At 39.2% G+C, this 25,833-nt stretch overlaps 1 protein-coding gene across 1 annotated transcript; it reads left to right on the top strand.

The window, feature by feature from the left end:
• The first annotated feature begins 16,444 nt into the window (after positions 1-16,444).
• On the top strand, positions 16,445-21,631 carry LOC126187892 (tubulin--tyrosine ligase-like protein 12). The gene has a single exon (XM_049929243.1). It carries the CDS (start codon positions 16,605-16,607, stop codon positions 18,504-18,506), a length of 1,902 nt encoding a protein of 633 aa, XP_049785200.1. The 5' UTR covers positions 16,445-16,604; the 3' UTR covers positions 18,507-21,631.
• Positions 21,632-25,833: the final 4,202 nt, after the last annotated feature.

Raw genomic sequence — 25,833 nt, 5'->3', positions numbered from 1 at the left:
TCATTTGCCTTCTACTCATTGCGCTGTATTAAAACAGTATTAATTTACGTTCATATTCCTATGTTTCAACATGAACGCGTCTATAAAGCGCTTTCACAAATTCCTGAACTCTCGTGTGTCGTTTATATCTACTGGTCGGTAGGTGGCTCGCACCCGCTGGCACTACAAAGCGGCTACAGAATGTATGTGCCCGGGGAAACAATACGATTTGACACAGATGTCCGGCGATTTTGAAGTTTTTGTCTGGGGTTCCAAACTTAACAGAGTGAAAATCTGCTGCAGAGTGAAAATCTCATTCTGGAAACATCCCCCAGGCTGTGGCTAAGCCATGTTTCCGCAATATCCTTTCTTTCAGGAGTGCTAGTTCTGCAAGGTTCGCAGGAGAGCTTCTGTAAAGTTTGGAAGGTAGGAGACGAGATACTGACAGAAGTAAAGCTGTGAGGACCGGGCGTGAGTCGTGCTTTGGTAGCTCAGATGGTAGAGCACTTGCCCGCGAAAGGCAAAGATCCCAAGTTCGAGTCTCGGTCGGGCACACAGTTTTTATCTGGCAGGAAGTTTCATATCAGCGCACACTCCGCTGCAGAGTGAAAATATCATTCTGGAAGGTACTGAATTAATATACATCACTCTGCAATAAACCCAGTTTACCACAATAGAAGAAGTATGTGTATAGAAATATGAAATGATGCACTTCAATAATAATAATAATAACTTAATATTCTGTGACTACAGTACTAATGATTCACAGTGAGAATCAGCCAACTCATCCAAATATGTGGATTAGCAGGGATGCCTATGCAACAGTTTGTAGGTGAGGCCTAGGCCTCAGGGTATTGAGTATTTTTAATATTTTGGAAGACAAATGCCAACCTGTAAGTAGCCATAAAAAAGTTCCTGTTCTCACTCTGTTAAAAACCTGTGTAATACAGACTTTTAAATCATTTTACTGAGGAAAAGCACCTCACTATACAATATTTTTTCCTTTCCATGACAGATAAGAGGGGTGAGGGGGAGGGGGAGCAGAGGGGCAGAATGGCCTCCCCTTGCCCCTTGGTATGGACACCCTTTCCTGGATGTAAAAATTTGTAGGGATATTAAATGGAATTATCACATAGCCTCAGTCATAGCTAATGAATGTGGCAGACTGGTTCATTGGTAGGATACTGGGAAAATGCAGTCAGTCTGCAAAGGAGACTGCTTCCAAATCACTTGTGCACACTATTTAAGAGTACTGCTCGAGTCGGTGGGACCTATACCAAACAGGACTAACAAGGGATACTGAAAATACGCGAAGGAGGGTGGCACGAAAGATCACAGATTTGTTTTACTCAGAGGAGAGCATCGCAGACATGTTGAAAATCCTGAACTGGCAGACTGTTCATGATGGACAGAGTAAAAAACAAAGAGGTACTGAGAAGAGTGGGAGAGAAGAGACAGTTACTAGATGTAATAAAGAGAAGAAAAAGAAATTGGATTCGGCATATATTAAGAAAGAATGATGGACTGGTAAAAGCAGTTTTAGAAGGTTATGTAGAAGGGAAAAGGAAGGAAGAGATTCCAGATACTGGATGACATGATGGATGGTAGAACATACCGCAGCCTTAAGAAGGAAGCAATTGATCTCAGAAAATGGAGAGGCAAAGGACCTGCTAACATCAGATAACTGATGATGATGATGAAGCCTGGGGACCGGTTTGGTCCTGTAAGGCCTTACCACAAATTTCAAAAAGAAAAAACATTCTATTCATTCCGTAAATGAATATGCCATGATAGCATCTTATGGCAGTAATATGAATTTCAACTTACACTATTTCCATGTACAAAGTAGCAATCATGGGGCATTAAATGTTACGTTAGTTTACACATAAACTTAATGGACACATGTCATAAGCAGGGCCACTGAAAGTTTTACTCTTATGACGATTTTACGTTGGTAGTTTTATGTTTACTGTGTAGGCACCATTCTACGGCTTGTTATCTGCAAGCAACAAAAGCTTCTATTTTTCTGTTATTGCTACATTTCAGACTGAAAATTGGTATGTTATATTATGTTAGTAGCGTGTCACTTTCTGTTGCTGTAGTCTTGCAACCCATGTTTTTGAGATGTTAAAACACCATTTTGTTTTTCTATTGTTGTCAGTAACTGTTACACACTCATTTCATATATTTTATCAGGAAACCATGAAGTTTTTTGCAGTCAGTCGGATAGTTCAGTTTACGTAATAACCACAGTTTAAAATAAATAATAACTAGAGAGCCTATATCTGTGTATATAGGCTCTCCAATGCAACTGTGCTATGTTCATTTGTTTGAAGAGTGGTGCATTGTTTCAGTTTTGCTGTGTGTGTGTGTGTGTGTGTGTGTGTGTGTGTGTGTGTGTGTGTGTGTGTGAGAGAGAGAGAGAGAGAGAGAGAGAGAGAGAGAGAGGAGGAGGAGGAGGAGGAGGAGGAGGGAGACTGTACATAGATGATAACCATATGTAGCTTGGAGTAGTGGGGGTGTGAGAGGGGAGGGCAGTTTATGTGATACATGTTAGTGTGTCTTTCTGTTCCAATCATGTAGGGAGCAGGGCAAGAGTTTTATTTATTTATGTATTCATCCTAGGATCATCTGATGCTATAAGATTTGTAATCACAAAACTATGAAAATAGACAGCTAAAGCATACAGACACAGAGAGTGTTTGTATGAGGATCAGGTTGTTGACCATGGCCTTGGTGAAGCAACCATCCTGACATTTGACTAAAATGATTTAGAAATGCCTAAATCAGAATTTCCAGATAGAGCAAATTCCATCCCTGAATGGGAGGTCAGTGTTTTCACATCTGTTCTGTCACATTTAATTAGTTCTTATTGTACAATGATCTTATGTTCATACAAAGTCTAATATTAACCAAATAGTTCGCACTGCTTAAATTCCACTAGCAAGCAATAAATAGAGCCAAGCTTGTCCTCATATCCCTACAAGTGTGATACATAAGCAGGTTAAGGATATCTCTAGATACTTCTCACAATACTGATTCTTGAAATGCTGTAAGTGGGCCTTCATAGGATAATTTTATCTATCTACATCTATATCCATACTCCGCAAGCCACCTGACGGTGTGTGGTGGAGGGTACCTTGAGTACCTCTATCGGTTCTCCCTTCTATTCCAGTCTTGTATTGTTCGTTGAAAGAAGGATTGTCAGTATGCCTCTGTGTGGGCTCTAATCTCTCTGATTTTGTCCTCATGGTCTCTTCGCGAGATATACGTAGGAGGGAGCAATATACTGCTTGACTCCTCGGTGAAGGTATGTTCTCGAAACTTCAACAAAAGCCCGTACCAAGCTACTGAGCATCTCTCCTGCAGACTCTTCCACTGGAGTTTATCTATCATCTCTGTAATGCTTTTGCGATTGCTAAATGATCCTGTAACGAAGTGCGCTGCTCTCTGTTGGATCTTCTCTATCCCTTGGAGCAACCCTATCTGGAACGGATCCCACACTGCTGAGCAGTATTCAAGCAGTGGGCGAACAAGCGTACTGTAACCTACTTCTTTTGTTTTCGGATTGCATTTCCTTAGAATTCTTCCAGTGAATCTCAGTCTGGCATCTGCTTTACCGACGATCAACTTTATATGATCATTCCATTTTAAATCACTCCTAATGCATACTCCCAGATAATTTGTGGAATTAACTGCTTCCAGTTGCTGACCTGCTACATTGTAGCTAAATGGTAAGGGATCTTTCTATCTCGAACAGTCTGCCAGTTCAGGATTTTCAACATGTCTGTGATGCTCTCCTGTGAGTAAAACAAATCTGTGATCTTTCATGCCACCCTCCCTTGCGTATTTTCAGTATCCCTTGTTAGTCCTGTTTGGTATAGGTTCCACCTACTTGAGCAGTACTCTTAAATAGTGTGCACAAGTGATTTGGAAGCAGTCTCCTTTGCAGACTGACTGCATTTTCCCAGTATCCTACCAATGAACCAGTCTGCCACATTCATTAGCTATGACTGAGGCTATGTGATAATTCCATTTAATATCCCTACAAATTTTTACATCCAGGAAAGGGTGTCCATACCAAGTGGCAAGGGGAGGCCATTCTGCCCCTCTGCTCCCCCTCCCCCCCACCCCTCTTATCTGTCATGGAAAGGAAAAAATATTGTATAGTGAGGTGCTTTTCTTCAGTAAAATGATTTAAAAGTCTGTATTACACAGGTTTTTAACAGAGTCAGAACAGGATCTTTTTTATGGCTACTTACAGGTTGGCATTTGTCTTCCAAAATATTAAAAATACTCAATACCCTGAGGCCTAGGCCTCACCTACAAACTGTTGCATAGGCATCCCTGCTAACCCACATATTTGGATGAGTTGGCTGATTCTCACTGTGAATCATTAGTACTGTAGTCACAGAATATTAAGTTATTATTATTATTATTGAAGTGCATCATTTCATATTTCTATACACATACTTCTTCTATTGTGGTAAACTGGGTTTATTGCAGAGTGATGTATATTAATTCAGTACCTGTTTAATTAGGCTGTTGATTTTTGTGTATGAAATTCTCTTCTACATAGAATGAGATTTTCACTCTGCAGTGGAGTGTGCGCTGATATGAAACTTCCTGGCAGATTAAAACTGTGTGCCCGACCGAGACTCGAACTCGGGATCTTTGCCTTTCGGGGGCAAGTGCTCTACCATCTGAGCTAACCCACATATATGTGGTTAGCTCATTCTGGAAACATCCCCCAGGCTGTGGCTAAGCCATGTCTCCGCAGTATCCTTTCTTTCAGGAGTGCTAGTTCTGCAAGGTTCACAGAAGAGCTTCTGTAAAGTTTGGAAGGTAGGAGACGAGATACTGGCAGAAGTAAAGCTGTGAGGACCGGGCGTGAGTCGTGCTTCGGTAGCTCAGATGGTAGAGCACTTGCCCGCGAGAGGCAAAGGTCCCTAGTTCAAGTCTCGGTCGGGCACACAGTTTTAATCTGACAGGAAGTTTCTCTTCTACATAGATCTTCTTCTCAGGTTTCCATTTGGATCTTAAAGTCAAGCTGACACAATATTTGTGCAGTTCACCTGACCGACATCTTCAGTGAGATGTTGCCACTGCTGAGTCTCATCAGACTGATGCTACACTGGAGCTGGCACCCTATACAGACCAGCGTATAGTACTCAGTGCATGTGCCAAGTGTTAAAAGTACAGTCCTGTCCACAAAAGATAATAGCAGTGCTGCCAATGATGAAGGCAAACAAAACCGAGGTATTGCTGCTGTAACTGGTTGTCAAATTCTTTTGTCAATATAGGATGCCATGTCATAATGCAGCTCAGTCAATGGTTCCACAACTTGTTCAGAGGATAGCTCTCGTCCCCCTCAATAAGATTTTCAGCTGTTCCAGTTTCAATGGATTCTTACAGAACAGAATCCCAGTAATGAGAAGCAGCAGTAGTCGCTGTGTCTCACTATATACTTCATTGCATTTCACTCAGATAAGCAATGCTCTGCTGGGTTTTTCCACACACGTCCTCAACAGTACAGATAGTTTGCCCAATACCTACTTTATCATAGTGGCATGGAATTTTATAAACACTGAATTCCCTTGGCCCCTGATCATCTTTAACAAAATCCAAAAAGACATTACTTGTGGGAGGTGGATGAAACGCAGTCTTGTTAAAGTGAAATAAATATTTCTCTGTTTTAGCTGAAATGTTCCCAGCATATGCTAGGAAAACAACTGATGAGATTAATCTTGCTATACTTCTGGTAATAGTCTAAACTCCGAGACATGACGAATATGGTTTTTAGAGGAGACATTCCTTTCAAATACAGATGACTTTAGCTTACACACTACTTACTCTAACTTAAACTAACTTACGCTAACCGAGGGATGACTCAAACCTCTGACGGGGGGAGCCTCGCGGACAGTAATAAGGTGCTCTAGACTGCGCGGCTAAAATATTTATTTATTGATTTATTTATTTATTTAGCCATCTGTGGACATTTTAAAATGTAAAGATTTTGTCAGTTGCGTACATTCATATATTTATACAGTTTGTTGTTACATGTAGTTAAGCATTATGACATATAAGTTATTTACAATCATTTTTGCTCCTTATCAAAATATTGTGAAACAAAAGCTATGTACAATCATTTTGTGCTAAGGAATTCACTTATAGTGTAAAAGCAGTGTTCCTGCAAAAGCAATTTAAGATTTTTCCTTAAGCGGTACATGTTATCTGCTTCTTTTATTTTCTGCAGCAGTTTATTGTACAGTTTTACACCTTCATACAAGAAGCTATTTTGAGTCTTATGTGTATTCTTCCTGTCTAGGTGAAGATAGTGACTTAATCTTGTACTGATGAAAACTGCTATTTGTGCTATAATTTTCTATATTTTTCTTGATGGACACTATGGTTTGGAATATAAATTCACAAGGATCAGTTAGCATTTCTAACATTTTGAAAAGTTCTCTGCAGTGGACCCGCTTACTGCTTTTTGTTATAATTCTTACTACTCTCTTTTGTATTGTATTGTATTGTATTTTTATTTTTATTGATCCAGGTAATCATAGTATTGTACAGCTGTACATATGATATTGGACAGGTCAAGGGAGCTATTTACAAGTAATTTTTACAAATTGATTTTTACATTATTTTGTAGCAAGGAAATTATCCATCTTAAACAAAACAGTTAATACAAATCATAGAATTGTAAGGTTATACATACAATATTGGACAGTTCAAGAGAACATATTTGCAAGTAATTTTTAATAAATTGATTTTACATTATTTTGCAATGAGGAAGTTAGCTATCTTTAACAAAACAGTAAATACAAATGTTGTATGGTAAAATACAAACAGCCAATACAAATGTAATAGTAAAGTAGTCCAGTATATTTCATAGACATGCACAGTATATAATTTTCAGACCTAATTGAACATTTATCATAAAATTGTTTACAATTTTAACCCCTTTCAAAAAATGATCAACTGCATAAAAGCAATGGTCCAAGAGATATTTTTTTAACTTATGTGTGAAGGCTCTTGGGTTCTTTGTTGCTTTGATTTCATTTGGTAAATGATTATACTTTTGTATCCCAACATTTAAAACTTTTTTTTTGGTAGCAGGCAGTTCTGGACTGAATCATATGTATTTGTATTTGTATTTATTTATTTATCCTGTGGATCACATATTGTACAAAGTACACATGATATAGGACAAGTCATTTTTCTTAACAAATATCTTTTAAAAAAATGTACACAAAATTGTTCATTGATGAATATAGTAACTTCACATACAGAGAATACAAACAATTTACATGGGGAACTAAGAAACATGTAGGCAATGTAGTGCTACTTTAAATTTACACAAATAATCACTGAGATTACAGAATAGTGAAAATGTCAACTGGAAACACATCAGTAGGACAATGTCATTTAAAAACTACATTACACATGAAATAAACATTGAGATTTCACAGACAATTAAGTTTTAATACTAATAGAATGTGTACTTGTACATTCAAAAGCGAGTTGAAAAATTTTGGGAAGTGAAACTGAAACATAGTTGTATATAGCAGAAATTAGGTTATTATTTTGCCTACAGAATGTTTTACTCTAATCACAGTATTTTACAAAGGAACTTTATAATTTTTCATTTCCAGGTCAGATTGCTGCCTTGTTGCATAGTTATGAATATCTCCATTAAATTTTAGTGTGCAGTCATTGTTTAACAGGTATGACTTGACAAATGAGACGATATTATAAATGTAAGCAGAGGGCAGTGTCATAATGCCATTTGTTTTGAAATGTTGTCTGCATGATTCGTTATGTCTTAGATTACATATTATGCGTATTGCCTTTTTTTTGCATTTTGAAAATATATCTACCTCCGGGTGAGTTCCCCCAAAATATGATTCCATAAATGTAGAATGGAAGTTAGCATAATATACATGTATGAGCCTCCCCATGAACCATGGACCTTGCCGTTGGTGGGGAGGCTTGCGTGCCTCAGCGATACAGATCGCCGTACCGTAGGTGCAACCACAACGGAGGGGTATCTGTTGAGAGGCCAGACAAACATGTGGTTCCTGAAGAGGGGCAGCAGCCTTTTCAGTTGTTGCAGGGGCAACAGTCTGGATGATTGACTGATCTGGCCTTGTAACATTAACCAAACGGCCTTGCTGTGCTGGTACTGCGAATGGCTGAAAGCAAGGGGAAACTACGGCCGTAATTTTTCCCGAGGACATGCAGCTCTACTGTATGATTAAATGATGATGGCGTCCTCTTGGGTAAAATATTCCGGAGGTAAAATAGTCCCCCATTCGGATCTCCGGGCGGGGACTACTCGGGAGGACGTCGTTATCAGGAGAAAGAAAACTGGCGTTCTACGGATCGGAGCGTGGAATGTCAGATCCCTTAATCGGGCAGGTAGGTTAGAAAATTTAAAAAGGGAAATGGATAGGTTAAAGTTAGATATAGTGGGAATGAGTGAAGTTCGGTGGCAGGAGGAACAAGACTTTTGGTCAGGTAATTACAGGGTTATAAATACAAAATCAAGTAGGGGTAATGCAGGAGTAGGTTTAATAATGAATAAAAAAATAGGAGTGCGGGTTAGCTACTACAAACAGCATAGTGAACGCATTATTGTGGCCAAGATAGACACAAAGCCCATGCCTACTACAGTAGTACAAGTTTATATGCCAACTACCTCTGCAGATGATGAAGAAGTAGATGAAATGTATGACGAGATAAAAGAAATTATTCAGGTAGTGAAGGGAGACGAAAATTTAATAGTCATGGGTGACTGGAATTCGTCAGTAGGAAAAGGGAGAGAAGGAAACATAGTAGGTGAATATGGATTGGGGGGAAGGAATGAAAGAGGAAGCCGCCTTGTAGAATTTTGCACAGAGCATAACTTAATCATAGCCAACACTTGGTTCAAGAACCATAAAGAAGGTTGTATACCTGGAAGAATCCTGGAGATACTAAAAGGTATCAGATAGATTATATAATGGTAAGACAGAGATTTAGGAATCAGGTTTTAAATTGTAAGACATTTCCTGGGGCAGATGTGGATTCTGACCACAATCTATTGGTTATGAACTGCAGATTGAAACTGAAGAAACTGCAAAAAGGTGGGAATTTAAGGAGATGGGACCTGGATAAACTGAAGGAACCAGAGGTTGTAGAGAGTTTCAGGGAGAGCATAAGGGAACAATTGACAGGAATGGGGGAAAGAAATACGGTAGAAGAAGAATGGGTAGCTCTGAGGGATGAAGTAGTGAAGGCAGCAGAGGAGCAAGTAGGTAAAAAGACGAGGGCTAATAGAAATCCTTGGGTAACAGAAGAAATATTGAATTTAATTGATGAAAGGAGAAAATATAAAAATGCAGTAAATGAAGCAGGCAAAAAGGAATACAAAGTCTCAAAAATGATATCGACAGGAAGTGCAAAATGGCTAAGCAGGGATGGCTAGAGGACAAATGTAAGGATGTAGAGGCTTGTCTCACTAGCGGTAAGATAGATACTGCCTACAGGAAAATTAAAGAGACCTTTGGAGAGAAGAGAACCACTTGTATGAATATCAAGAGCTCAGATGGCAACCCAGTTCTAAGCAAAGAAGGGAAGGCAGAAAGGTGGAAGGAGTATATAGAGGGTTTATACAAGGGCGATGTACTTGAGGACAATATTATGGAAATGCAAGAGGATGTAGATGAAGACGAAATGGGAGATAAGATACTGCTTGAAGAGTTTGACAGAGCACTGAAAGACCTGAGTCGAAACAAGGCCCCGGGAGTAGACAACATTCCATTTGAACTACTGATGGCCTCGGGAGAGCCAGTCATGAAAAAACTCTACCATCTGGTGAGCACGATGTATGAGACAGGCGAAATACCCTCAGACTTCAAGAAGAATATAATAATTCCAATCCCAAAGAAAGCAGGTGTTGGCAGATGTGAAAATTACCGAACTATCAGTTTAATAAGTCACAGCTGCAAAATACTAACGCGAATTCTTTACAGACGAATGGAAAAACTGGTAGAAGCCGACCTCGGGGAAGATCAGTTTGGATTCCGTAGAAATGTTGGAACACGTGAGGCAATACTGACCTTACGACTTATCTTAGAAGAAATATTAAGAAAAGGCAAACCTACGTTTCTAGCATTTGTAGACTTTTAAGGTGGCAGGGGTAAAATACAGGGAGCGAAAGGTTATTTACAGTTTGTACAGAAACCAGATGGCAGTTATAAGAGTCGAGGGGCATGAAAGGGAAGCAGTGGTTGGGAAAGGAGTAAGACAGGGTTGTAGCCTCTCCCCGATGTTATTCAATCTGCATATTGAGCAAGCAGTGAAGGAAACAAAAGAAAAATTCGGAGTAGGTATTAAAATTCATGGAGAAGAAGTAAAAACTTTGAGGTTCGCCGATGACATTGTAATTCTGTCAGAGACAGCAAAGGACTTGGAAGAGCAGTTGAACGGAATGGACAGTGTCTTCAAAGGAGGATATAAGATGAACATCAACAAAAGCAAAACGAGGATAATGGAATGTAGTCAAATTAAGTCGGGTGATGCTGAGGGAATTAGATTAGGAAATGAGACACTTAAAGTAGTAAAGGAGTTTTGCTATTTAGGGAGTAAAATAACCGATGATGGTCAAAGTAGAGAGGATATAAAATGTAGACTGGCAATGGCAAGGAAAGCGTTTCTCAAGAAGAGGAATTTGTTAACATCGAGTATAGATTTAAGTGTCAGGAAGTCGTTTCTGAAAGTATTTGTATGGAGTGTAGCCATGTATGGAAGTGAAACATGGACGATAACTAGTTTGGACAAGAAGAGAATAGAAGCTTTCGAAATGTGGTGCTACAGAAGAATGCTGAAGATAAGGTGGGTAGATCATGTAACTAATGAGGAGGTATTGAATAGGATTGGGGAGAAGAGAAGTTTGTGGCACAACTTGACTAGAAGAAGGGATCGTTTGGTAGGACATGTTTTGAGGCATCAAGGGATCACAAATTTAGCATTGGAGGGCAGTGTGGAGGGTAAAAATCGTAGAGGGAGACCAAGAGATGAATACACTAAGCAGATTCAGAAGGATGTAGGTTGCAGTAGATACTGGGAGATGAAGAAGCTTGCACAGGATAGAGTAGCATGGAGAGCTGCATCAAACCAGTCTCAGGACTGAAGACCACAACAACAACAACATGTATGAGAACAGATTTTGTGACTGATTTTTTGAGTATCCTTAAAATGTAACACACAGTTGATAGCTGTTTTGAGATATAATTTGTGTGAGTCTCCCACTTAAGATTTTCTTCAAGCCATATGCCAAGAAACTTGACAGAGTCCACACACATAAGCTCTTGGTTATTTAGAATCACATCAGGCATTTCTTGATTTTGAGATGAGAGTCTAAAGTTGATGTACATTGTTTTCTGTATGTTTATAATCAGTTTGTTCTCGTTGAACCATTTACTGAGTGACGATATTAGCGGTTTAATTTTTTGGTTGTGGTCCTCTGTATCATCGGTACCTGTTATTAGTATACTCATGTCATCGGCAAATAGTGTGGTATGTCCTGTAGCAAGCTTCGTGTTTATATCATCAATGTATAGCAGAAACAGTATGGGTCCCAGGATTGAGCCTTGTGGCACACCATATCTAATAGGCATTGTGTCAGAGGAGTGGACAGTAGATTGATGGGTGGTTGTATTCTTTTTTTCAAAATTAAATTCAACTTTTTGAAATCTGTTTGACAGGTAAGATTCTAACCATTTGTTTGCAATTCCTCTTATACCTTTATTTGCTAACTTCTTAAGGAGTATGGTATGGTCAATTACATCAAAGGCTTTGGATAAATCTAAAAAGATACCAGTAGTGATTTCCTTACTATCCAGTGCTTTTAAGGTTTTGTTGAGATACTCATAAATAGCTGTGGTAGTTGTATTTTGCTTTCTAAAACCATGCTGGTTCTTCCAAACTGGTGTAAAATAATTTTTCGAATATTTTTGAGAATGAGCTGAGTTGTGCTGTAGGCCTGTAATTGGCTACATCATTTTTAGAGCCCTCTTTGTGAAGTGGGGTGATTTTAAAAGTCTTTAGTGGGTCAGGGAAAACTCCATTTGTAAAGGATGCATTTATTATGTGGGTTAGGGGTTCTACAATGGAATCTCCACATTTCTTTACAATTAAAGCAGGAATGTTGTCACTACCACTGGAGTACTTGTTCTTTAGTCCTTTTATAGCTGTAAGTACTTCAGTATTGGCGACTTTGTGAAGAAACATTGATGCGTGTACTGGTATGGTTTCTATTAGTGTTTGGTGTTGAGTATTTGGTCTGTGGCAGTTGTTCTTTATCAGGTTTTCTGCTATTTTGATAAATAGTCATTAAAACCATTTACTATTTTTTGGGGATCTGACGTGACTTCGTCATTTAGGTTTAGTTTTAATGTTCTGTTTATAACATTCTGCTTGCTGTTTGTTTCATTTTTTACAACTATCCACAAGCCTTTCATTTTATTGTTAGATTCCTTTATAAGTTTATTATTGTGTAATTTTTTTTGCTTGTTGGATAACTTTTCTGTAGATTGCAAAATAGGTCTTACAATATGACCTAAACTGATCATCGACGTCTTGGTGTTTCATGTGACTTTTTAAGTCACGCTTTTTTTGGCTGGAAATCCTTATCCCTTTTGTTACCCATGAGTTTTTCTGTTTGTTTCCGATTTTCCTGGATTTCAATGGAAATGCAGTAATGAAGTGGTGGAGAAATGTTTCATGGAAGGAATTAAATATGTAGTTTACATCATTTTCTTTATAGACCTCTGCCCAGTTTTCAGCCCTTAACAGATAGTTAAAAAGCCTTATACACTCCTGGAAATGGAAAAAAGAACACATTGACACCGGTGTGTCAGATCCACCATACTTGCTCCGGACACTGCGAGAGGGCTGTACAAGCAATGATCACATGCACGGCACAGCGGACACACCAAGAACCGCGGTGTTGGCCGTCGAATGGCGCTAGCTGCGAAGCATTTGTGCACTGTCGCCGTCAGTGTCAGCCAGTTTGCCGTGGCATACGGAGCTCCATCGCAGTCTTTAACACTGGTAGCATGCCGCGACAGTGTGGACGTGAACCGTATGTGCAGTTGACGGACTTTGAGTGAGGGCGTATAGTGGGCATGCGGGAGGCCGGGTGGACGTACCGCCGAATTGCTCAACACGTGGGGCGTGAGGTCTCCACAGTACATCGATGTTGTCGCCAGTGGTCGGCGGAAGGTGCACGTGCCCGTCGACCTGGGACCGGACCGCAGCGATGCACGGATGCACGCCAAGACCGTAGGATCGTACGCAGTGCCGTAGGGGACCGCACCGCCACTTCCCAGCAAATTAGGGACACTGTTGCTCCTGGGGTATCGGCGAGGACCATTCGCAACCGTCTCCATGAAGCTGGGCTACGGTCCCGCACACCGTTAGGCCGTCTTCCGCTCACGCCCCAACATCGTGCAGCCCGCCTCCAGTGGTGTCGCAACAGGCGTGAATGGAGGGACGAATGGAGACGTGTCGTCTTCAGCGATGAGAGTCGCTTCTGCCTTGGTGCCAATGATGGTCATATGCGTGTTTGGCACCGTGCAGGTGAGTGCCACAATCAGGACTGCGTACGACCGAGGCACACAGGGCCAACACCCGGCATCATGGTGTGGGGAGCGATCTCCTACACTGGCTGTACACCACTGGTGATCGTCGAGGGGACACTGAATAGTGCACGGTACATCCAAACCGTCATCGAACCCATCGTTCTACCATTCCTAGACTGGCAAGGGAACTTGCTGTTCCAACAGGACAATGCACGTCCGCATGTATCCCGTGCCACCCAACGTGCTCTAGAAGGTGTAAGTCAACTACCCTGGCCAGCAAGATCTTCGGATCTGTCCCCCATTGAGCATGTTTGGGACTGGATGAAGCGTCGTCTCACACGGTCTGCACGTCCAGCACGAACGCTGGTCCAACTGAGGCGCCAGGTGGAAATGGCATGGCAAGCCGTTCCACAGGACTACATCCAGCATCTCTACGATCGTCTCCATGGGAGAATAGCAGCCTGCATTGCTGCGAAAGGTGGATATACACTGTACTAGTGCCGACATTGTGCATGCTCTGTTGCCTGTGTCTATGTGCCTGTGGTTCTGTCAGTGTGATCATGTGATGTATCTGACCCCAGGAATGTGTCAATAAAGTTTCCCCTTCCTGGGACAATGAATTCACGGTGTTCTTATTTCAATTTCCAGGAGTGTATTATCATCATTAAATTGCCTTTGCATTTAGTTATTGTGGGATATTGTCCTATGTAATTTAAATTCGCTGTTAGTATTTGGGCTTCATGGGCACTGTAACCTGTGCTGATGACTTCGATTGAGTGGTGTAGTTTGTCTGCATTTATGAAAATCTGATCTAGAGCTGTTTTTGAATTTTTTGTGATCCTGGTTGGTGTGTTTACAGTTGGGGATAGGTTGAATGAATTTGTAATATTCAACAATTCATCTTTGTTTTTTCCAGGTGTGAGGAAGTCAATATTAAAATCTCCACTTATTAATAGATTTTTGTTTAGTGAGTGAATTTTTGTGAGTAGTGCTTTGAGGGAGTGTTTGAAGGTTTGGATGTTCCCACCAGGGGCTCTATATACATTCAGTATCAATAGGTTAAAGTCTGTTTCTCTTTTGCATTTTAAATACTGTTTGTAAATTCTGAGCACTCTTTCTCCAAAAAATAATACCATAACTGATTACTGAATGAACATAACTAAAGTATACAGTTCTCTAACATTCACTACTGCATGCGGATAGAAGGACTCTAAGTGCATAACATGTTGTGGATATCTTTTTCGAGAGTTTCATAGCATGTTCATTCCACTTCATTTGGCTGTCAGTGTGTAACCCTAAGAATTTTCTTGTATGTACATCATCTATGGAGATGTTATCTAGTTTTAAATTTAAGGGACTCTGTTTTCTGTTCATTTTAAAGCATATTGTATTTGTTTTCTTTACGTTGAGAGTTACTTTGTTTTCCTGAGACCATTTGTGAACATCCCTCAGCACTTCAGTAGAATTTTCCAACATTTGTGCTGGTGTGTTACTATGGTGATTACTATGTTGCTGTCATCCGCAAACAATATCTTCTCTCCATGGCTGATATGTTGTGGGAAATCATTTATATACACCGGAAATAATACAGGGCCTAGTACACTTCCTTGAGGGACCCCAATATTAATATATTGTGGATCAGATATATGTTTCTCAATGTACTTTGATCCACTGGACACATGTGTGATCTTTACTGACTGTACTCTGTTTTCTAGATATGAACGAAACTATTTGAGAACCACTCCCTTTACTCCTAGTGCCTCTAATTTATGCGACAGCTTCTGGTGGTCAACTGTATCAAATGCCTTAGACAGGTCTAGGAAAAGGCCAGTTACATAGCTGTTCTCATCTAGTGCTTCTAAAACTGTTTTTGTAAATTGTGCTATTGCAGATTCTGTACCTCTACCAGGCCTGAAACCATGCTGGTCATTGCAGAGGAGGTTGAATTTACTTAGATAGCTCAAAAGCCTATTTTTCATTATTGTTTCTATCACTTTGGAAAAGCATGAGAATAGGGCTATTGGTCTGTAGATCTCATTTTCTATATCACCTTTCTCGTGAACTGGTAAAATTTTGGCATGCTTCAGATAGTCAGGGAAACAACCAGTTTTGAAGGATTCATTTAAGATTTCTGTTAGTGGAGCTTTGATACCGTTTATGCATTTTTTTCAGCACACACATTGGGATTTCATCTAAACCTGCCGAGTTTTTGTTCTTTTATTGCCTTACAACATTGCATACTTCCTCCTCAGTAGTTGGAAGCAATACCATTGAGTTTGCTGTATGCTTCGGTATTGGTTGATTAGCCCCTTTTGGAAAATTTTTCTGTAAGTTCATTGCAATGCTGCTAAAGTAGGTATTCACATAATTTGCTAATTCTTTCGGGTCACTTTCTAAGTAAACAAAACCCACTGAAGATAGCACAGAAAGTGCTGAAACACGTTTAAGTAAGTAAAACAAAACCATGCCATGCATAAGGCGGCATTTCTTTACCATTTTTCTCGGCAGGCGCGGAAAGTATGAGGCGCTACAACACCCAAAAGATGATTGCTGAAGGAAGAAGAAAATAATGAATAATCTACCAGAACATTCCGGTGTACCAATAACTTTTATTGGATTGATCCTAAAATGTGATTGAGGTATTACGTATGACCACGTATCTATCCTTCAGATTTTCATTGCCGTAAATATGTTTACCAATTATTGTTAGAAGCACGTGGGAGATAGACAGAACTTTGCTTGCCACACTAAATTCAAACTTCGCGGCGACGGCAACGCTTCTGTATCCTCGTTTGTTCTCCTGAGCGTTATTTGTTCAATTGAGGTGCACGAAGTGGCAGTAGTAGTGTAGCTTGTGAAGCTTTGCCGGTGTAGTGAGGTTAGCCTGAAAGCGTGGTGTACCCGCTAGCTGTTATTGTCATTAGAATTTGCCGTTGGCCATGAAATTCTGAGCCACTGACAGAATTCGTGGAGACACTGTAACGTGCGATAATGGATATTCCGTCTTTGCCGGATGGGGTATCAGTTTATTCAGCGTTCATAGCACTGCACAGAATCCAGCTTGAATCATCTGGTGTACCAGATCTTTACTGGAAAACGCTGTGCAGAAAACTATACCATCAAATATTTGACGCAGGGAATACTTTTTCTGTTGCTCGGATTGAATATGACGAGGACGACGACAGTGGTGATTATGTCAACACTTACAGACCACAGCATCGTGTTTTCATATCGTGTGAAGCCGGCGTGGATGCTTCGGACCCACAGCATATCTATCTGATTGATCATGCATGGACGTACCGTGTCGATTCCGCGAGGCAGAATTTGAGAAGTATACCGGCTTTGCTTGATCGTATGGCTCACTTGATGGGTGTTCAGGAATCCGCGGATGAGCATTCAGAGGTTCTGATCAACAAGGTTTTCGACGAAATGTGGAAATTCAACCAAACATACTCAGTTCCTTCACGGGATGACATTGAAGAAAGCATGCCAGTTTGGTATGTGATGGACGAGTTTGGTTCTGCAATCCCGCACTCTGATAATCCAACGTTTAGGACTGTGCCATTTATTTTCCTACCCGACCAAATCACGTACACACTGTTATTTCCTATTGAAAATGTGGATTATGGCGAAGAAGTAACAAGAGACTACATTGAAAGTTCTCGATACGATTCCAAAACTAGAGATGCACTTCTAATTCCATGGGTGCCAAAATCATTTCTTTCAGAACCTTTCCAATATTCAGAACCAGATAGTTCGTATTTCTTGCAAGGGCATACGGCGGAAACATTGCCAAACGCATCAAAAATTGCGACAGTCAGTGTCACTTCAAAGGATAAGATACTAGTTTTTTCTCAGTATGCTTATGTTAATGATTATCTCACGCATCCTAAATTTGAAATAACCCACGACGAGGAAAATGCAGACATCCTTTGGTATACTCAACATTTCAAAGACTTCAAGGAATTCAGTCAATCGTGTTCTGAAAAATTTGTAAATCAATTTCCATTTGAACACGTAATAACAGTTAAAGACCTCCTTGCCATTGTGTGTCGTCGGGCGGCCAAGGAAAGTGGCAGTGTTTGCGAAGACACACTAGTAACATACCCAGTTTGGCTACCAACCACATACAACTTAAAGACAGAGCTACCTAAATTTGTCTCTTACTATCAGCACAGGGCAGAGAAGGGTCTAGATAACCATTGGATATGCAAACCATTTAATCTTGCGAGGGGTTTGGACACACACATTACAGATAATTTGAACTATATCTTAAGACTTCCATTAAGTGGACCAAAAATAGCACAGAAGTACATTGAGGACCCTGTACTTTTTCAAAGACCCGATTGTGGCGCTGTGAAATTTGATTTAAGATATGTTCTGTTAGTCAAGAGTATAAAACCATTATCAGCATTTGTATATCGAAATTTTTTCTTGCGATTTGCAAACAAACCATTTGATTTAAATAATTTGGATGACTATGAGAAACACTTCACTGTTATGAATTACAATGAAAATGCAACACTCTATCGAATGCTATGTGATGATTTTGTTGTGAAATTTGAGCAACAGTATCCTAGTGTATCCTGGAAAGAAATAGAAGAAAAAATATTTTCCTTATTTAGAGAAATGCTCAGTGCAGCATCAAGCAAGATGCCCCCTGCTGGAATAGCATATAGCCCCCAGTCGAGGGCTGTGTATGCAGCAGACCTTATGTTGGCTTGGCAGACAGATTCCAATGACAGAAAATCCATGCAGCCAAAGCTACTGGAGGTGAATTGGACACCTGACTGCAAAAGAGCTTGTGAATACTATCCTGATTTTTATAATGATATTTTTTCTGTGCTTTTCTTGGATGATGTTAATGAGAGAAAATTTGCATGCTTGAAATGACACATGCTAAGAAATATTTCAGAAATTAAATCACATACCCCAGTTCTAATTAAATTGTTAAAAGTGATATTTATGAATGTAGCCTACATGTCTTGACATTTCAGCAGAATTGTCAGATAACGAGTTGGGGAAGCTCAGGCCATCCCTTGGTCAGTCTAAGATTTTTTTGTCCTGGCATGACTCACTTCATACTTTTATAGCCTAGTGTGTTCATATACTGTATTGGAAGTAATCCTGTAATTCATTGGATGTGCTTATTTTGACAGAAGAGAGAAGCAGGTATGGAATGAGACCACGGCTAATAAAAACTGCCTGTTGTTGAAACCAACCTTCAGGACAATGATAATTTTAACCTTTTTATGTAAATAGTCTGTACATTTAATTAGTGCTTGAATATAATGTATATGAAACCTGAGTCTTTTATATTTTTGTATTCATACTAAATCAGGTCTCTCTTCATCATGTCATGACATACTGTGAAGGAAACTGTAAGGCATAGGCCTACAGTTTTATACATAATACCCACTGAAATACCAGTGGAAGATTTCTTCATTATGTAATACAACAGTTTGCTTCCACTTTTATTTATTTATAATAACTATGATAATAATATTAAATACAGAGAGACAGTTGGCAACAATGGGATGTTTCTGAAATTAGAAATGACCTAACCAGTCTCAAAGCAGGGTTAACATGTCAGAATGACATGTATTCAGTGTGGAGCAAGTGTTGCATGTGACAAGCAAAGACACCTTAGTTCTTGCTACAGGTCATTTTGCTACCAACACCTTCAATTCACATTCATATTTTTTTGGTTTCACCAATTCATAACTAAATTGTCACTTTACACCTTCACGTAGACAAATGGTCATCCACAGCAGATACTTTGCTCACCTCGTCCAAGATTGAGGAAAGGAGGTGGAGTGGTTAGGTACTACCACATTTGAAACAAATTTTCTTTACCACTAGCTTCTCCTCCTTCCAGGCACTGTTTGCACCAATTTTAGAAACACCACTGATTGCACTGTTTGTTTCAGACTATTGAATGCACTATCAGTTGTAAACATAATTAATTCACTCTGGTATAATTTCAAACTGTGGATATTTTTTGTAAACTCCTGAGAGCCTTGGCATTTGCTCAAGTAGAGGCTGTCTCATAATACAGATTTTGATTGTTTGCACTATACAGGCAGCTTGCCGTCATTAATTGGCCTGTGAGGTGTGTGTGTTCTCTCTGCCTCTTAACTTTAAGAAAAGATTTTCTGTATTGATTTGTTATTTTAAGATTACTTAAATTTCTTTAGAATGTGCTACTTGGAGGATTGCAGTCAGAGTCCACATTAAATTGTGTGTCCCTATAACTAGCAGGTAAAAGCCAGTCCATGGATCAGGGGAAGCAAGTGTATTTCACCTTCAATACGATTATGTCTAGGAAAACACTGTAGTGTTCAAACCAATATCTTTACATCAAAACTTTTAATCAACAACTAGGTTGTTATTACAGCCATTCTGTGGTGAATCTTTCCTCAAGTGGATGAGAGACCAGCAATGTATGCAAGAATGTCCGTGAAGACATAGGAGAGAGGTCTTGATGCAATAGAGCTTTGGTGCTGGTAGACAGAGGTGTACTGTTGTTTTCTGAGACGTGGCTATGTTGTCTTGCTAAAGGCATAATCCAGGTTTCTGTAAAATTCTGACTAAATTTTAATCTGTTAGAGAGGATACACTGTGCTTCACAGTGGAAGCCTCCTTATTTCTCACTGTTATTTTTTGATTCAGCTGTCATCAACTCTCATATGCCGGAGAAGTGTATTACTTCTGTGATGTAACTTTAAAACAAATCTCAGGACAGCAGTCATGCAACATTAGAAACTGTACTTTGAACCAAATGAATGAAAAATAAAAAGTAATGTATGCACACAAGATTCACATGAACAACGTGAAAGGTTCACATGAAAATTAAGTAGTTCAGTCATTACTTGTCGGAAAGAATACCACCACCACCACCATCTGTGTGACCACAGAGTTGCATGTTTCAGTTTCACCAAAGGTGTGTCTACCACAGGATCATCCTTTGGGTGATATAAATATTGAAGTATCAGTAAGAATGAGAACTGTATTCTCGGTTAAGATGATTTTGTGCATTCTAAACACACACTAAGTACTTTTTTTTTTAATCTTAGTAAGCTACATTTACATTTGTAATAAGACATGAGATAAGTAAAAGGGTGCTATGAGGCGAGCACAGAAAAGAATATATGAAGTTAAGGACCATGTGTTCTTTTAACAGCTGGAAACTGTGAGCCAATACCTTGAAAAAAATAAAAAAGTTGCTCAAATCTATGTAATAAATATTATTTTTGTGAGAAGCTCTGTGAAGTGTCAATTGCAATATTTTATTGTGTTCGTGTGGATCCTTGGTGCTAACAACACTCTCATTCTTTGGCACTGCTTGTGCACTCTCCTTTCTTTTTTTGTCTGTTTGTAATTAATGTTCTAGCATTAATGTTGCCATTGCTGCTGGTGCTACAGTGCCTGTGTTTTTTCTTTGGTACTCCCAAAAATAATTTAATTTGACGTGTATGTTGTGTGAAGTACTTTAGTTTAAATACGTATTAACTTATGCTGGGTCACCAGAATTAATAAATACAGTCTTTGGATAACAGTTGTAAGTATGGTGTACTTAATGTTGTCAGAGATGTTCTGAATGACCACTGCCAGTAGCAGCTGACATCCAGTGGCTACAGTTTCTATGAGGAATGTGCACACACAATTTTTGTATGGTGTGGTATCTCGTGCAAGATTTTATAAGTTATTTATTGTTCAATATTTGATAGTTGGCACAATGCTTTCCTGCAATACAATACATTACCATTATTAATAAGACAGCATTTCCTCATTTCTCTGGCACACATTAGATAAAGAAGATTAACACAGTGGGGGAGACTTAAACATTGGCACTACAAATAAATTTGTGGCAACTAACATTTTGCTAAAAAAAGGTGCCTCAAGAGGCAAATTGAAAAGACCAGTAAAATGTTCATTGCCATTGCACATTATCATTTTGTATGTGTTCTGCCAATCCTTAGTTGCAGTTATATTACTATCCATGGAGATGTTTCATCTTCACAACTAAATAAAAGTCTGTTTGTTTTGTGTCATACATGTTGTTCTTTTTAATTGTGAAGTATCTTCAGCAGATTGTAAGACATGTTTGTTTTATGTATATGTGGTAATCCCATTAATGTTGGTAGAAGGAATGACACTAACATTGCTTGTAGGTGAAGTATTGTCATTTATTCATAGAATTGTGGAGCACATACATGATACATTCACACTATCAAAATATCACTCAACTGAAAGGATTTCTGACAAAGATAGTTACACATTGAGTTTGTACCTAATAAGTTATCGGTCTCCAAATATATAATAACTGCATTATATAATATTTCCAGGTTGTTGTTGTTGTCTTCCTTCCAGAGACTGGCTTGATGCAGCTCTCCATGCTACTCTATCCTGTGCAAGCTTCTTCATCTCTGAGTAAATACTCAAACATACATCCTTTTGAATCTGTTTAGTGTATTCATCTCTTGATCTCCCGCAATGTTTTTTACCCTCCTTGCTTCCCTCCAATACTAAATTGATTGACCCCTTGATGCCTCAGAATGTGTCCTATCAACTGATCCTTTCTTCTAGTCAAGTTGTACCACAAATTCCTCTTCTCCCCTGTTCTATTCAGTACCTCCTCATTAGTTACGTGATCTAACCATGTAATCTTCAGCATTCTTCTGCAGCACCACATTTCGAAAGGGTCTATTCTCCTCTTGTGTAAACTATTATTGTCCATGTTACACTTTCATACATGGCTACATTCCATACAAATAGTTTCAGAAAAGACTTCTTAACACTTAAATCTATACTTGATGATAACAAACTTCTCTTCTTCAGAAATGCATTCCTTGCCATAGCCAGTCTACATTTTATATCCTCTCTACTTCGACCATATTCAGTTATTTTGCTGCCCAAATAGCAAAACTCATCTACTACTTTTAAGTGTCTCATTTCCTAATCTAATTCCCTCAGCATCACCTGATTTAATTCAACTACATTCCATTACCCTCATTTTGCTTTTGTTCATTTTCCTTTCAAGACACTGTCCATTCTCTTCAACCACTCTTCCAGGTCCTTTGTTTGTTCTCCATATATTTTGATTCCTACTCCAAATTTTTCTTCTGTTTTCTCTACTGCTTGCTCAGTATACAGATTGAATAACATTGGGGATAGGCTACAATCCTGTCTCACTCCCTTCTCAACCACTGCTTCCCTTCCATGTCCCACAACTCTTTACCACTGCCACCTGGATTCTGTAGAAACGGTAAATAGGCTTTTGCTCCCCGTATTTTACCCCTGCCACCTCAGAATTTGAAAGAGAGTATCCCAGTCAACATTGTCAAAAGCTTTCTCTTAAGTCTACAAATGCTAGAAACATAGGTTTGTCTTTCCTTAATCTATCTTCTAAGTTAAGTTGTAAGGTCAGTATTGCCTCATGTGTTTCATTCTATGGAATCCAAACTGATCTTACCTGAGGTCAGCTTCTATCAGTTTTTCCATTTGTCTGTTAAGATTCGCGTTAGAATTTTGCAGCCGTGACTTATTAAACTGATAGTTCAGTAATTTTCACACCTGCCGGCATCTGCTTTCTTTGGGGTTGGAATTATTATGTTCTTCTTGAAGGCTGAGGATATTTTGCCTGCCTCAGACATCTCCATATATTGCTCTCAAGAACATCGCCATTGTATAGACACCCTATATACACCTTCCACCTTTCTGCTTCCCCTTCAATGTTTAGGACTGGTTTTCCATCTGAACTCTTGATGTTCATACAGGTGTTTCTCTTTTCTCCAAAAGTCTCTTTAATTTTCCTGTTGCCAGTATCTATCTTACACCTGATGATGTATGCCTCTAAATCCTTGCATTTGTCCTCTTAGTCATTCCTGCTTAGCCATTTTGCACTTCTTGTCAATCTCATTTTTGAGATGTTTGTATTGCTTTTTGCCTGCTTCATTTACTGCATTTTTATATTTTCTCCTTTCATCAATTCAGTATCTCTTCTGTTACCCAAGGATTTCTGCTAGCCCTCATCTTTTTACCTACTTGATTGTCTGCTACCTTCTTTATTTCTGTCAAAGCTACCCATTCTTCTTCTACCATGTTCCTTTTCCCTGTTCTTGTCAGTTGTTCTCTAATGCTCTTTCTGAAAGTATCTACAACCTCTGGTTCTTTCAGTTTATCAAGGTCCCATAGCCTTAAATTACTACCTTAATTACTGAGAACCATATATATACGTAAATTCTGTTGTATACCAAAAGTCCCCAGACTGAGATTTCATTAGCTGTATGAGTAGAATCTGTTGCTAGATCTTCAGAACTTCAAAAAGTGGGGGAATGACATGATCACTGTCCTAGTCACTCTCTTAGTTCTAAAATTTCCGCTACAACTTTTATCAAATTTCATACATAAAAAACTTGTATTATAGGCCACTGAAGATACTTTATAAATGAAAAGAAGCAAAATGTGTGTAGCACAAAATAAGCAGCCTTTCATGTAGTTACTTACATGGACCAGATCTCCAGTAATAATAGTCATTGTGCATTATCACAAATCTTTCTGTATGGACTTTTGATATCTTGGGAGACCATCTAGCAGGTTGCAACACTGATCTGGCAATTTCTTCATCCATTTTCATCCTCTTTTTGCTGCACCATCCTTTCTTCACACTATATAATTCCTTTTTCTTTCTATTTGTCTTACAGTATTGTAGATCTTACATGTTATAGAGTGTCATGGTATTAAATCCTCTCATTTACACATCTTTGTACCACAAATGTGTTTTCATAATTTGAATCAAACCGCATGGATTGTAACAATATTATGAGAAGGAAAGTAGCTACTCACTATATAGCGGAGATGGTGAGTTGCAGATAGGCACAACAAAAAGGCTTTCACAATTAAAGCTTTTGGCCATCGGCCTTTGTCAACAACACACACACACACACACACACACACACACACACACACAACTTCAATCTCAGGCAACTGAAACCACTGCAGTGTCTATTCTTGACGAAGGCCAATGGTCAAAAGCTTTAATTGTGAGAGTCTTTTTGTTGTGTCTATCTGCGACTCAACTTTTCATTATTTGAGATTTGCATGAAACATTATTGTGATTGCTGAAGTGCGCACTGTCTCCTGCAGTTTATCAGTTATTGATATTGAGAAAAAAATGTGAAATATTTGTCAGATGCCTTAGTTCAGTTCCTAGCATCACACATTATTGCAGTTCTTTTGAAAATCTTTTGGCTGACACATGTATGTATTTTGATTGTAAACAAGTTGGTTGTACTTTCTTTGTTTGAGACTTTCAGCAGACTCTGTCTTGGATAACTTCATCTGAAAAGTGATATGCCTTTCTGAAAATGCCTCACGGATTATTAAGGTTGATTATGTGCAGTGGTAGGGAAGACTCATCACTATACAGGGTGATTCAAAAAGAATACCACAACTTTAAAAATGTGTATTTAATGAAAGAAACATAATATAACCTTCTGTTATACATCATTACAAAGAGTATTTAAAAAGATTTTTTTTCACTCAAAAACAAGTTCAGAGATGTTCAATATGGCCCCCTCCAGACACTCGAGCAATATCAACCCGATACTCCAACTCGTTCCACACTCTCTGTAGCATATCAGGCGTAACAGTTTGGATAGCTGCTGTTATTTCTCGTTTCAAATCATCAATGGTGGCTGGGAGAGGTGGCCAAAACACCATATCCTTAACATACCCCCATAAGAAAAAATCGCAGGGGGTAAGATCAGGGCTTCTTGGAGGCCAGTGATGAAGTGCTCTGTCACGGGCTGCCTGGCGGCCGATCCATCGCCTCGGGTAGTTGACGTTCAGGTAGTTACGGACAGATAAGTGCCAATGTGGTGGTGCTCCATCCTGCTGAAATATGAATTGTTGTGCTTTTTGTTCGAGCTGAGGGAACAGCCAATTCTCTAACATCTCCAGATACTGTAGTCCAGTTACAGTAGCACCTTCGAAGAAAAAGGGACCAAAAACTTTATTGGCTGAAATGGCACAGAAAACGTTCACCTTAGGTGAGTCACGTTCATACTGAGTTGTTTCCCGCGGATTCTCAGTGCCCCATATACAGACATTGTGACGGTTGACTTTCCCGTTAGTGTGGAAAGTTGCTTCATCACTAAACACAATCTTTGAAACGAAAGATTCATCTGTTTCCATTTGAGCAAGGATAAAATCACAG

The sequence above is a fragment of the Schistocerca cancellata genome, chromosome 5 (assembly GCF_023864275.1).
Source record: "Schistocerca cancellata isolate TAMUIC-IGC-003103 chromosome 5, iqSchCanc2.1, whole genome shotgun sequence".
NCBI classification, from domain to species: Eukaryota; Metazoa; Arthropoda; class Insecta; order Orthoptera; family Acrididae; genus Schistocerca; species Schistocerca cancellata.
The sequence above is the reverse complement of the archived record's forward strand: the minus strand, read 5'-3'. Positions and strand labels throughout refer to the sequence as shown.